This window comes from Meleagris gallopavo, chromosome 2, assembly GCF_000146605.3.
Source record: "Meleagris gallopavo isolate NT-WF06-2002-E0010 breed Aviagen turkey brand Nicholas breeding stock chromosome 2, Turkey_5.1, whole genome shotgun sequence".
NCBI classification, from domain to species: Eukaryota; Metazoa; Chordata; class Aves; order Galliformes; family Phasianidae; genus Meleagris; species Meleagris gallopavo.
This window is the reverse complement of record NC_015012.2, coordinates 7,577,147-7,592,626: the sequence shown is the minus strand read 5'-3', so window position 1 is coordinate 7,592,626 and position 15,480 is coordinate 7,577,147. Positions and strand designations below refer to the sequence as shown.

The 15,480-nt window shown below is 35.4% G+C and overlaps 1 protein-coding gene across 5 annotated transcripts in view; it reads right to left on the bottom strand.

Moving 5' to 3' along the window:
• WDPCP (WD repeat containing planar cell polarity effector) overlaps positions 1-15,480 on the bottom strand; it is a 142,703-nt gene that overhangs the window by 71,411 nt on the left and 55,812 nt on the right. For all 5 annotated transcript variants that reach the window (XM_010706458.3, XM_019612552.2, XM_019612554.2 and 2 more), the window contains 2 exons: positions 8,083-8,197; positions 4,109-4,245 (listed from right to left, as the gene is read on the bottom strand). In XM_010706458.3, coding sequence (XP_010704760.1) covers positions 4,109-4,245; positions 8,083-8,197 — 252 coding nt within the window. The remainder of the gene's footprint in view (positions 1-4,108; positions 4,246-8,082; positions 8,198-15,480) is intronic.

Here is a 15,480-nt window from a genome sequence, read left to right as displayed (position 1 = left end):
AAGGAAAGGAATGTGAGTTAAGAAGGAATTTACTGCAATGACTCCAATCAATACCAAAATGTACAGTCATGGTTGCTTGACAACATCGACCTACACACAGGATTTAAGCTTAGCCATATTAAATGACAAGTTCTGCGAAGCTGACCAGAGAGCTAAGGCTAGTGTTTAAGACATAATCAAGTATTAAATATATTCTATGCTGTTTGAGCAAACGTGCATCTTTCCTTCTCTTCCCTAAATTAAGGAACACACACACAAATATTCGCTTTGTAAGAGAATATATACTTTTCTGCATAATGCGGATGAGCTACAGCATCATGCGTAAAGTTTATGCAGCTCTGGAGAATTGTGCCTCTTTCTCAGGAAGGATTTGTGGAATTTATTATTCAAACTCTGTTATTTTGGAGCATGGTTATTTGAAAACATGAGCAGTGCACCATCTGGGTGACACATGCCAAGGAAATATAGATTGCACCGCATTTCTGCTTAAGGAATTAATGGAAGGTTGATAGCTAGGGGAGAAAAAAAACTATCTTGCCATTGCTGGTCAGCAATAATCGAACCACTTTCTGGGGATTAAGCGCATGGCTAAGCCTACTGGACCAGACACTAGCAAAGGGCAGGGGGTCTTCTTATCAGAGAAATGCTTCTGGAGCCAGTCTCACTACATGACAGATTGCTTTCATATTCCTGTCTGCAAGGCAACAAAGGATGGCAGTAATGCGATAATGCCAGAGTGCAATGGGTGTTAAGAACCCGTTGCATTTATGTATTGTATTTAGTAAATAATCAGGCTCATCCAAATTGTGATCTCACCACTCAACCAAGGCCATTAAAATCAAGGTTAATGCTTTAATAATCCTTTGCTGTTTTTTTATATGGTCAAAAAGAACCCTTTTCTATTTGCATGGTCATAATATTATTGACCTCTTCATCCCCTGAATACACATCAAAAGGAACTGAAATCAAAGTAATTACCAATGTTGTTCTCTCACGGTAAACATTTAACTACTTGTACTGTCTCCTGCTTCAGTTAATTGAAATGGATTAAAAATACATAGATGGGAAAAACTTACAAGAGGTCAATATTTTTAGAATATACCGTACTTTTACCTGTCAAAATTCTATTTAAAAGAATAAACATAACGCATACTGAAAAGGGAACAGATAACTGCTGTTTGAATTCAAACTGTGTACAAACAGCAAATTTGGTGACAATACATTATTTGGGGGTGGAAAAACAATACTTTCACAGATATTAATTAGAGCTGTGCTGCAGTGTGTACTGGTCATAACAATTTCACATTTAATAGCAGCTGAGAATCTTTTGTTTGCCTGTCTTTACATTTTGTAACAGACATGGACTAGTGCCAACGAGAAAAGGCAAATGGCCATAGTTGTTTTTGTATTTTCCTGTACTTCAAGACCATACTGATTCACAAAATAAATCCTCCTTTTTACAAAGTGTACATAAAATCCAAGGTGTTGTAATTTAGAAAGGTGAGGCTGGAGGAAGCAATTCTTCCATTTAGGTATGTACTGTGAAAAAATAAACTTTTGGATAGACATTAAAATAGAAGGAAAGTATGGTTGACTTTCTCCCACTTAATAGCACTCTGGCAGTCTAGCACTGCCTAAAGTTCCCTGTAAGTTTCGCCCACTGGATCGGCTGGACACCGATCAATGTGAACTTGCATCTGTCCATGTTCTAAATAAATTAAAATCTACATATGACAGACATTTAATTATATTGAAACATATTACTGCAAGTAAGCATCTTCCTCGTTTTAAAAACAGAAAGTGAAACCCAAATACCACGTATCTTTTCCAAGGCTGCATTGAAAGTGAGAGGCAAAGATGAAAGCTATACTCAAATTTCCTGAATCTTTGTTCTACATTTTAATCCTATGGTAGTTCTATACCAGTCCAAGTTACCTTTTAATTTGATTGCTCTTGAAAATAATATCAAGACTAAGGAACTGGGGTTTTTTAAAGTGTGTATTGTTTGCACATTTGCAATTGAGGAAGATCTTTTGTTTCTTTTTTTATTATTGTTTCTTTTGTTATTAGTTTTTGTAAGTTTGACCAGAAGCAGCCATGAAGAACTCTAATTCAAATGCAGGGAGCTGACATAATATTATTGCAGTAGTGAACAACAGTTTCTGCTGGCTCACACTAGTGCAGTTTTGAAGATAATAAAAATTATATTTAGCTGCCTAACTAGAAAGCTTCACATAAAGGAATATTCAATTAAAAAAAATGCAAATGCCTTTTTTTTGGCTGGCAAAGAAATAATCCATAGTGATTCCCACTGATTTCAAGAGAAAGCAAAGTTACCGTTGAACACAGAGACGTTTCTAGAAGCTCAGCTGTGTGAGCAAATAACTGAACATAACAATCCTATTAAGGAAGCCAGTAGATGTTTCTGGTTTCCTAGGGCAGAGACACTTTTCTATGGATTAGGCTGTCCTTCTTTCCCAAGGAAAAAATGGCATAACCATTAGATCCAAAATGGACACAGCAATACCTAGAATGAAAATATATTTTCTAAATGTAACTACGGTAAGGAGCTACAGCCCTTACAATTAAATGAAGGCAATCTTCAGCTTACCAGTTTCTTAGTTAGAGTTTACAGCTATTAAAAAAATAAAAACCACAACCACCCGCCAACCTTGCTTCTAAGCACAGCCTTAACAAACACTGTAGGCCAGGCACAAGTGCACATCATTTTAAAGTAAACTACGTATCAGCTCAGTTCCTGGTGAACAGTGAACTGTCTCAAATCCACGTTATAGAGGTAGGATCAATCTCGCAAACACAAATCATTGCTGAAAAGAGGCCCTGAACTGAAACAGCCTGGAAAATGTTTTAGATATTCATCCTAGCAGAAAATATTTCTACCAAGCAAGTTAAAATGTAATATGGCAAAACTTAAACATATACCTAAAAATCTTGCCTTGAAGATGCAAATTCTCTATGTGAGGAATCAAACTACTAAGGGGCTGCCAAAGGGAAACTGTTTGGTAGCACAAGATGTCTTTAGTATTTATTCAGTTTTAAATAAATAGAAAATCACTCTTTTGCTCACTACATCTTTCTACTCTTCTTGAGCAAAGGCTTGCCACTTCATTTTTCTTGCAGTGAACTGGATCAGCCTTTTTCTTACTTTGCCTGTTCAAAATGTATTGATTGCCTTTAGCTGATTACTTTGTTATACTGTTGTAGTACCAAGCACTTCCACCTAAGGTCAGAGTTACGCAGTCCTGAAGCCAAAGAGCTTTGGTGGAAATAGGTTATGCCTACATAACCTAACCCACCCAAGAAGCAGCATAACCAGTCAGTTTAAATGTGACTGCCTTTCTCTTCTGCTGTGACTGTGGTATAGACACACTCATACATAAAAGGCTGGAACAGGGGGCATTTTAATCTACACTATATAAATGGGGAATTGAGATACAGAGACACTAAGTTACTTGCTTAAGGTTATATATATATAATTTGTCAGTGGTGAGAAACTAAGCTTCTGTATTTTGAATCCTAGCTCAGCAGCTTAGTTGCAAAACCAACTCTCCTAACAATATGATTACTGTAACTAGAAATTAAGACTTCTGCAGTTACAACAGCCTCAGACAGATGAGAGAATAAACACAGCTTCACGAGTTTGTGTGTATCAGCTGAGCCGTAGTAATTGACCATGTGTGCATTTTAGCCCATAGCAAACAAGAGGCAAAACATATTAGCTTAAATCTTTTACACTGAGCTCTACCATTACAGGTTTTACTTCATGCTTGTTAGATGCTGAGAATGTGCAAAGGGTCAGTTGCTGCTGCTCAGCTGACATGAGGTAATCTGTTAAGCAGGGGTAACTCAACTGTGTGTCTGAGCCCTTAACCTAAATAGAACCGAATAGAAAACTGGATCGCTCTTGGTAGAGTTTTAATTCATTTAACTCAGAATGCCATGTATTTTATTTTTCTTTTTTACTTTCCAATAACTGTCAGTTTTAGGATTTGAGTTGTTCTGACCAGTTATATAAAAGTTCAGCGTGTACCAGTGATTCATTATGTAAAATTACTGTAATATAGACAGTTACTATTGACAGCAATACCTTAAAATCCAAACAAGAGAGTTTCTCATGTCTTCTTCTGTTTACATCGGGAGAATCCATCTTCTTTGTAAAGTGAATGAAACAGAGCTGGTTATAGTCTTCAAATGACAAGATGATGAAATTGTCTGAAAGAATACCTGGAATAAAAAAATAATGCCACCACTATTTCTAGGAACAAAAGAAATTACTGAAACCTCCACTGAGACACTGCAAAAAGCAATTTTTTCAAGACACAGTCTTAAATATTACACTGAAGCCTCTGTAATCTCCTAAAAGACATCCATATGTCATCCTGCCAGGACCTTCTTGGAAATGAGAAATAAAGCTTAGAGAGTAGTCAGATTACATAAACCTGAATAAATTATCTCACATCAAGCTACTACTACATTCAGATATATGTTTTATGCCCTTCCACATCCATTTTCATCACGGTTCACCCTTCCATTTTTTTCTATAGTAACATCCACCAGTATTCTGGAAGTGAACCTAATGCAGCACTGCTGGCTTTTAGGATGATAAAGGCAAATTAGCACTTGAGGTGTACCTGGTGTTTTGACACTGCAAGTCTATGGCTGTTACGTACAGAATTATGCTTCAGAGGGGTTATGTACTTGTTGAAAGCTTAACTTGTGGGTACCTGAGCAATACAGAAACCAAGATGGAATGGATTCCCTTGAAGTCTGAAAAAGTGCAGTGGGATGGTTCAATGTAAAACTGATTAACAGACCAAAACAGTTCAATATAAAACTGATTAACTAATTTGACAATGAAAATTAATTAGACAATGTTATCTAGGATTTTTCCCAAGTGCTATCCAGTTATTGAAATACTGCTTACATTTAAAAAGATATCTGAGAATGAAATGTGCCATCAGGGTAACTAGTTTCAGATTGCTGAAGAATTGTTAATGAGAATCAGGATTAATGTAAAGCTAGCAAGCTGTTTTCAGAAAGTAAACTCAGAAAACCCTGTTAAATGGAAAATGCTAGGAAAATCGGAACTGGGTTTAAAAACAAAATGCTAAAGAACAGACCCCTAGAAAAAAAAAAAAAACAACAAAATTGCATTTGTGACAAATATCGTAGGTTTTTTAATGCATTTTTAATATCCTTAAGTAATTTCTGTCAGTAGCTGAGTCTTAAAGGTAAGCAGTGAATACTGACTATTCAGCTTTGCTTTGATTTAGCCTGTTTTACAACCAGTTGAATTTTCCAATGGTCACGTACTGGCACAGCTCTGAACTATCTGGTATGCAAATACCAAGGGGTAAATTTAAAGCCAAAATTTGCTTTTGAAATTTTACATTAACACTACATTTTGGGGAAAAACAAGTGATCCAGTATCTGATGTTGGGAGTTAGAAGCTATAACTGAGCTCCTAAATACACGTGAAAATTCAAAGTCACTGAGCGTGTAGCTGCAATATATACCCAATTAAAATATTTTTATATCCTTACAGACACAGCGTACATCAAAGATGATCTACAGCACACATCCAGTGCTTCCATAACTTGTTCTGATCGAAGAAAAGAAAGCAGGGTTTGAAGATCCCTGGGCAGGTGTGGATGAGACGAGCAGTGCTGTGATTTACAGCAACCGCGGCTGCGGGGCAGGAGGGAAAGGAGCAGGAGTGCAGTGCTTGGCCATGCTCAGACCACCCAGCTGTGCAGCCAGAAAGGCTCTGCTGGAGGATGGCACGGGCTTGGGGCAGAAGACTACACACAGATAAGATGCATGAGGTGAAAGATAAGAAACTACAGAGGGGTGATGCACATCTGTTATTGCTTTAATAACAATAAACGTGTATGTGATTCATGGCATAAATACTGGAAGGTTCTGTCGATATTTTTTTCCCCATCTGAGAAGCAAGCTTAGAAATTCTGACGCCAATTAGATCTATGTGAATGTAACTGCGGGCATAGTCATGCCATTATTCAGAGAGGTGCCCTGAAGACGACCTATATTACGCTGCTGGGTCTGATTACCCTACAGAGATGGGCAGTGCAGACAATATCCTACACGCTCCTGACTCAAGGCCTCAGTGCCACAAAACAAACTGACAAATACTGCTGTCTTTCAGGAAGGCAACTTTTTAATAATTTCTAATTAACTTTTTAAAAAGATTATTATTTTACCTACATAACAGTAAACCTTAAGAGTGCTTTAGTGGAGGCACGAGGATGATAAATGCAATCTTAATTCTGTGCTTCGTGCATACAATCTGACTTCTATTATTCTACAAATTAAGAGGGCATGCTACTCTGAGACACTACAATGTAGATGTAGATGGTAGATTTTAATCTTTATCCATTTCAACATATTCTTGTAATATATATATATATATATATACACACACACTATTTTCAAACACATTTCTTGTATGAAAAATCAAATTGCTTTTGAACAAATCTGATTCCAATCCAGATTTGGAAAGACAGTAAACGATGCTGGATTAAAGTTAATTTATTCTAGGACAACATTATGTCTTGTCTCACAGTGAGGTGAGTTCAGTGTAAAAAACTGTATTTTGAACACTATTTCTGTGGGTAAAAAAGTATCTACTTTTATTGTTCATTAAAAAATATATATTACAATGACAGGTAATTGGAGGGTTTTCTTTTACTGAACAGAAGTCCTATTTCACCTTCAGATGTGGACATTAATAAACACTTGAGTAAGCGAATAAAAGGATAAACTATTACATAACCTTATTTATAGCAGTTTGAATATACAACTGTAGAAAAATGTATTTGTTGCTTTATTATTGTGGCAGATTTAAATTTTCTAAGTAGTAAGGTTTTTTTAATTGTATTTATATAACACTCTAAGGCAATGTAATGCAGTGTACAAATAACTTAATTATTTACTATTTATGAAAAAATTTAGAAGAGAGGGTAAATTCTACATAAATTCTACAAACAATTTCAATGTGGGTATCACTGAAAGCTTTGACACTTTCCTACTTTTTGTTACCTTCAAATATAAAGCCCTCCCTCTAGAAACAACAGGGAAAAAGATCAGACTACCAAGTAGTCTGCTAACTGGGGAAGAGCGGGGAAAAAAAAGTCATGATGCTAAGTGTATTCTACAACTTCATACATTAAGTGAGGTTAGGGTTAATTTTTATTGGATCCTAAAGATTCAACTAACATAGTTATATTAATGATATTTTTCAGGACTAAACGTATAGTGAAGGAGAAAATGAGACGGACATTGTGGGTTTCTTAAATAGCCAAGTCAATAAACAATAGATGTATGTGAGTGGGATTGAAAAGAAATCATTAAAGGTCAAAGCTAAATCTAGCATATATTGATATTAAAAGGATGTAATTTGGACCTACTTTTTAAGAATTTGGAAGATACTGTGAAATTCCCTACTCTTGATCATATAGATGCCAAGATACTGACTTCTGGTTGTCAGTGGAGCTAAGTAAGGACACATTAAAAAAGCTATAGTTGTATTAAACAAGCTCTTAAAAACAGGTACCTTTTTTTCTCCCTTTGCACTAAACAAAATCTTTATAATTAGTCATTAGTTAATCATGATGGTGAGATGCTAGAAATCTATAAACTAAACCAGAGCACCTCCACCTAACTAATGTTATCCATTATCCATTATATTTTCTAATAAAATATTTTAATAACAACTATTCCATGTAATTAGTCAGTTGGGTACTGTTTCTTTCTGTTCCATTTTCCCACTTACGAAATAAACAGAAGTTCAAATGGCATGTTTATAGCTATTAAAATGTGTAATTTTAGAAACCTATTCAGTATTTGACAAGCCTGAAAACTTTGATGTTAACTATTATTCTTAAAGTGTTCTTAGTCCTGAGGGTTGTAACTATGGCATTACATGCAATTACTTGTTGTGTTTGCAAGTCCCCAGTGGCAATAATTAGTCTACCTGTTGACATACTGTTTCTCTACTCCATTGTTAATGTAGGCAATTGATTTGCACGTGGGTGTAATTACCATCGCTGATGGTGTCGGAGATGAGCTTCCCCACCAGGGTCCTGTCAATCATCACTTTCTCCAGCTGTGGCCCAGAAAGGCTTAGGGAGACCAATATACCTGAATGAAAGAGGAGCTAAATCCAAATAGTGAGAAAACAAGACATCAAGAATCATTAATAATATGAAACGTTCCAAGATAGGTATTAGCAGCTGTTACGTAGCAATTTAATTTTCAAAATTATGAAGACTACTTTTATCTTAGATGTGAAGATGTCTTATAATAACTTTGAAAGCTTTTTCAATGAAAAAGAGGGGTGCAACACGACACTGAATCATGTGGCTACAAGAATTACAAATGAATAACAATTGAAGATGGTGCATGCTGGATCCTTAAGTGTCGAATACAATGTACTGACTTTGCCTTCTAAAAAAACAAAACTAAAATTCTGTGGGATAAATTGATCACTCTAAACTGTCAAGAAATTATTTATCTTACATTTCTTGCTTTTACTTCTTCCACATCATATTTAAATGCTTAACTATTAATTAATTATACCATTATTTATTGAACATTTAAATATTATTTAAATACTCTTATTTAATGCTTACGTATTATTATTTACATGCTTCTGTATATGGACAGTGGGTCAAGGATTTCCAATATACCTAGAATGTGGAACATACTGCAATTTTTAGCTACTGAACTTGAGACATTGTAAAAGCCATCCATAGACCTTCAGAGTATAATGATGTTTTTCTAATGTGTTCATACTGTCTCTGTCATCACTTGATTTCACTGTTAAGAAAATGTAATTGTATAACTTGCAATAAAAAAGCACACAAGCTTACACTTCATACAGTTTTATACTACTTTCAGAGATTATAAAGAGCATCTTTTTGCTAAGTCCAGTTATTTCTGACCATTTGTATATTGTTTAACTTAAATAACGGTACTCTACCATTCTCATAGCTCTAGGCTCCTAATAAATTCATATACTCCCCTTCACATATCACCAGACACGTCTCCTTAGAAAGAAGAAACTTGAACTATTGGACAGAATATTCAGAGGCTTCTCTCAGTGTTAACTAAGTATTTCTGCCTAATTAGTGTCAATTAAATTATACATCTAATCTCAAAGAATAAGTCAACTATTTGTCAGCTCCTCCTGATGCCAAATCTTGCATGAGAGAGATAATGCACAATAGGAAGTGTCACAAAAACCATTACTTTTTGCATAATTAATTCATTAAACTTGATAACTTCCCGAATGCAACTATTAGAACAAAACCATTCACAACAAACACAAATCCTCCCAATCTTGAATGGTATTTACTTTGCCAACTTTATTTCAGAATAAGAAAAGCTTTCTAAGAAAAATACTGCATTCTTAGTAACATGGCGAAAGATGTTATCAGTGTTTTTAAAACAATCTGACCATATAATTGTTTATCTCGTTTCCAAATCCGGGCTCTGCAAAAACCTTGATGTAAAAACAATGAAAGATTTGATGAAAAATGTCTTTGATCTTCACAAGCAGTACTGCAAAAAGATGAGCATTTTAATTTATCACCTAGTTCCACCTCTGATCCCACATGCTGCAGGAATAGATGACCTCAGCATAGAAGTTAAAGACATTTCACATCAGCTCTAGCTCCTGGCATACGGTTGCAACTCTGAAGGACTCATCCTGGCAGATGGGTTCATTTCCCTCTGATCACTAAAAAAAAAAATTATCACTTCAGCAGAGACTACATCAACCTAAAAACTGAGCAATCTTTTTGGAAAGAGATGCTCAGAGGAAAAACGACTGAAGAAATATAGCAGACTGAAGAAATACAGCAGACTGAAGAAATACAGCAGACTGAAGAAATACAACTCAACAAAGGCCAGAAGTAAGGAGTTCCAGCTCGTCCGCCTTTAGCAGATTTTTAATAAAGTCTCAGTACTTTTTAAAAACTTTCAACCAGTGAAATGATTGTCCTTGCAGTAGAATTTGGCATACAAATGCCTGTCGGTTTTATGCTACAAATGTAGTTGCAATTTAGTTTTTTAGTACAACACACCAGTACAAAATCACCAGGTGAAGTGCACAAGAAAATACAATACTGGGAGAGATCCTGAGTTGGTGGTAACATGCATCAGGTGAGACACCACACCTCTTCTGTCTTTTCCATACATGTTACAGACAACAATAATATAATTTATCCAAATCTCCTTTACCTTATGGATACATTACAGTTATTTTTTCTCTGTTTTACACATTCGTGTTTCAAAGTCAAAAGGACAAATAAGTCATGCAACTCCGCTAGAATAATGGAAGTGCTGGGAACCAGAATGCAGCAATCCAATGAAGTTGCCTCTTATTCAGTGCTCTGTTCCCAACAATTAAGGTATGAAAATTGTCAACTCTATCTATTTTGTTATATTGCTTTAGTTCCGTGCTCTCTGTAGCAAAGAAGAGGACCAGCATATTTAAATAGATTACTTGTTTGCCCTAACTAATATTTTCAATCAACGTTTTTTCAGTCTATCTTCCCGCCAGCTCATAGTATTTCGAAAACAAATTCTAGCAACTTCTGAAATAAAACAAAAAATACCTATGATATAATATATATAATTAATTTGTTAAGAACAAATGATTTTTTTCCCATCCCACCAAAGTCTACATACATTGGTTTGAAACACACACATACAAACATATATATATATGTATAAAGTGTTCCAACATTCTCTGTCATGACAGATGTCCTTTAAGGTTTTGTCCTAGTAAAAATATTAGACACAGTTACACTCATGCAGCTCTTATTGGAGTCTTTCAAAACTTCAATTTATCCTCACGTTGAAGTTAGATTAGATAAAATCACAATTTATTTCCAACTTGATAATGTAAGTCTAGCAAGGTCTGACTATGGTTAGCTATAATTGTCCAAAGAACATAGTTGAAAAAGTGAGGGTCGAAACACAGAAGTTGACAAGCTACTGTGCAAGAAAATAGTTATCAAGCAATATTACATAAATATGCCAGGAAAAGCAGTTCTAAATTTCTCAATGAATATCAGTCAGCCAGAGAAGAAAAAACACTGCAAATCCTTCACTGTTATGCACCAATAAGAGAGCTAGTGCAATCACATACTCCCTATCTTGCATCTTCCCCACCACGTTGCTTAGGAGCTATGCTCTACTTGCAGAAAATGTTTCTGTCCTGGTAGGAGAGTGTGAGTTGTTCCCATGCTCAGTCTCCTCACAAAGGCTGAGGAAAGTATCCTGGAGTCAAACCAGGAGGATGGCCTTGGTAAATCAGAAGTACGTAGACTCCTGGTTTACCTGACAGAGCAGGGATAACACATTGACTCTCTCCAGGTAAAGCCCAGAGGAAAAGTGTGTTGTGGTCTGTAGCTAACCAGTACACTAATGAGTGAGTGCATTACAGAATGAGGCCATGTGTTTGTCATTGTGCTGACATTTAATGCGCCTTTGCAATATGCTGTGTAGAGAAATGCTTGCAGCTCTTGGCTTGAGAGAAATAAAGAAATACAAAATTAGGCTTCTTTAACTCTTACATGTTTCCAGGTATAAATTTACTTTCTGCTGATATGTTTACTTTCTTCTGATGACATAAGTCAAGCCTGTTACAGAGCTAGAATGGATGGACACCTATGGAAACTCTTCCACAGTGAATGATAAGACTCTCATATAAACAAAATTATAGTACGTTCATCCTTTGTTTTACATGTATGAAACTGGTCACTGAACCAATGCTAAGTATTTTCAATATTGCATAGATACAGTGATAGAAAATAGGTTAAAAGGAATTAGTTTGATGGCTTCTATTTTTATTTTCTTTACTCTCCCTTTTTACTTTGCCAGTAAAACATTCCTTCCCATTATTCTCTGCAGAACTTTGAGATGTTTAGGCAAAGCTTAATATTCAATTTAACTAATTTTTGCTATAATAATTTACTTATCATGTTTGGTATTACACTTGTGCTCTACAGGTCTAAATCCTTGCCTCTAGAAATTTTAGAATCCAAATCAAAGACCTTACATGGCCTCGTAATGGTAGTATTTCTTAAAATCATAGAATCCATAGAGCTGGAAGGGACTTCTGGAGGCCATCTAATCCAATCCACTTGCAGGGACATTCTTCTCTTTTTAAAAATCTTTCTGATTAGAACAGAGGAGTCTTTGAAAGAATCCTTCTGAGAAAGGCATTTCAGATGGAAAGAATATATTGAAGGGAAAAAAATGATTAACTGGAATTCAAGACAGTCTATTCCAAGTGTAGATGGTGACATGAGAGAAGTTACTAAGTTCAGTACATAACATACATATGAAGCAAATGGTTAGCTGCAACATAACTCTCATTTTGATATTTCTCAGATGAAGCCATAATGATTGCATCTGTCTTTTACAATACATGAATGTGATGTTAGAAAGGAATACTAAAACTTTTCTTACAGGATAAATAATATTGGGAAATGGAATTAAAAGGAAAAACAAACATTTAGTACAAAAGGCCCACAATTAAAATGTTACAATGCAGAGAATATATATATTTCATAAATAGTTCTTGAAGTTTACCATGAAATACAAGCAAATATTTAAATAAAGCAGTAACACATTATCTTTTATCAACAATATTCTATAAAACAGAACATTTATCTGCTCAACACTATTTCAATTTCTTCTACACTGTGTGCAAAGACTGCCACATGATAATAAGACTTAGGTGTTGCACATATACTTGCGCAGTTAAACTCATATTTTGGTGGATGGGAGCAGTTCAATGATAAGCATGAATGAATGTAGAGGAAATGGGAAAGACTGCAAACTTGGCTCACACACAGATACACAGCATTCCAACTCTAAGAAGTACCGCTCAGGGGAATTGCTCATCATTACTAAGGAATAAAAGCAAATGTCAGAGGCGTTATTTATACATGGCACAAAGTTATTCCATTTGTGATATATCAAATTAGGGGGGAAAAAAAACCACATGAATGAAATAAATCACAAATCTTTCAGACTGAAGTACTCCGATGTGAAAAATGGAAATCAGAAGAGACATTGATACAGCTTTAATAGTCTCAAAGTGCTCTTAAACATAAGAACATGACATCATGCCTATTTGGAAGAATATTTTTATGCTTGAACAAAGTATGAGCTAAATGTTAGGGCATCTGGTGAACTGACATACTTGAAAGAGCCAGTGAGAGCCTATGTTGCCAGGAAGCTGAACAAGAACACTTGGTACAGAGAATTATGAACTTTGTGTGCCAAAATGGCTCTAAGATGGGCAAGCAAGACATTTGAAGGAGCACAGGATACTCACAGAATGACAGAGCCCTTCCCTTCACCAATAGCAAAGTGCTCTATACATGTATTACTTTCTACTAAGCAGAGAACTTAAGTACATACTCAAAACCGATGAACTTCAGTAGATCTTAAGCATGTACTTAAATGAATTCCTTTATCCTTGGAAGCCATAGCCCTTGACTCCTCATTCATGCAGCTTAGCTGCTTATCAGCCCCTCTACCTAGAAAGATACCTGCAGAGCAAAGCCAGGATTTGCCTCTATCTGATTAAAATTGGAAGAGAAGAAAAATATGCCTGTAAAAAAATACTGCTCCAAACTGTTTTCCCTTACAGAGTCAAACTGACAAAAGAATATGCAAAAGGAGAAGAGAATTGCAAAGCACTTCTTGTTCAAGCAGGTTCCCAGGGTTTTTCCCCACCTCTTCATTCCAGCTTGCTTTCTTAGCCACCCTACTATAATTACTCTGTTGCATGCCTCATTACAAATGAAGTTACTGTTGTTACATGTTACTGTTTCACAACAATCAATGCATTTGTATTCCTAGCTCCAAATCTCTCAAACCACACAACACAGTAATAGTTGTGATCAAAAGCAACCAAAATAATTTAATAAGAGGGCAGTGTTCCTCTTAGTAACTGGTGATGGATACTTGCTTCTCATGTATTCTAGACCTAATTTCTTGATTTTGATATCAGTTGCACTACTGTATGTCACCACATACCTTGCTAAATCAGTTTGCTTATGGGCACAGTAGCTGATATAACAAGCTGTGTCAGCACATATTGCTGTATCTCAATTCAGTTTTATGTATGTCAGTGATGGTAACCTAAAAACCATTCATGTACTTATGTAAATTGCAACACAAATCAGGTTAGATCATAGTTATTAAGCACAGAATATATAAACCTTTTTCATTAGCAGGTAACTGATATGATTCACATCCAGTGCTTATAAAATAAGCACTTACTTATAAAATAAAACAATTCTCTGTTCTCAATTCTACACTGATACACAAATGTAAAAAAGTTGGAAATCAAATATTTCAGCTACATCATACTAATTTCTACAACCCTATGTTGTTAAACCAAACTTGAACCAACAGCATTATTTCATAGGACAAATTTCATGACTTTGTGGTAAAACTTAAAAACATTCCAAAGAATTAGAGGAGACCATGGAAGGGAAGAAATCAGAACTTCTTCAAACTATGCTTGAAAGTATTGATAAAGTTAGTTCCTTAGATTATTACTTTCAGACAGGGAAAAGCAATTTAATTATAAACAATACAGTGCCCTTTTATTGTAAAGGCCTCTTGTCTTTTTTCTGTCACACTTCTTTTATGGTCTGTTTACTTTCTTTTGACACCAGCTAACAGAAGATTACAGGATTATTTCAGCAGCTCATCATAGGTCATCAAAGTTGGGCTTCAAAAGTACTGTAAAGAAATAGCGTGCATTCAGATCCTACTAGAACTAGTAGGAATGAAGTTAAAGAAAAGAGCTCAGCCCTTTAGGGCTCAACTAAGCTCTTTTAAATAGGAGTGTAAATTCCTTGAAAAAAATCTCTATACTGTCCAGGCTGTGTTTACATGAATTGGCACACTTTCTATTTCAGAAGCTCTAAGCACTACCTGAATAAAGACTGGAGACTGCAAAAATAAAGGTCAATAGATTTTCTTTAGCAGTACACTGATTGTGCACAAAAAAATTAATAGGAGAAATGTTGATGCATAAAATGAAACATTAAGAAAGGTATAAAGCTGGGACAGCATTACAGTAGTTCTAGGCAAACTCATCTACAAGAGCCAATTTTGAGAAACCCATGCATACAAAGGATAATCTGCATGCAAGCTAACAATATTTTTCAGTAAAGGCTAATTGGTCATTACATGCAAACTTATTTTTAGAAGATGCACATTTAAATTTACAGACTGTAATTTTTGCCTGCAGGCTATTTAGAAGCTAGAAGATTTGGAGGAGGCAATGAGGGATTAGTAATAGTGATTTTTAGGTTCCAGAAAGCACAGCAGCAGTCCTATGTTTGGTTTTTTTGTTTGTTTGTTTGTTTGTTTGGTTTGGTTTTGTTTGGTTGGTTGTTT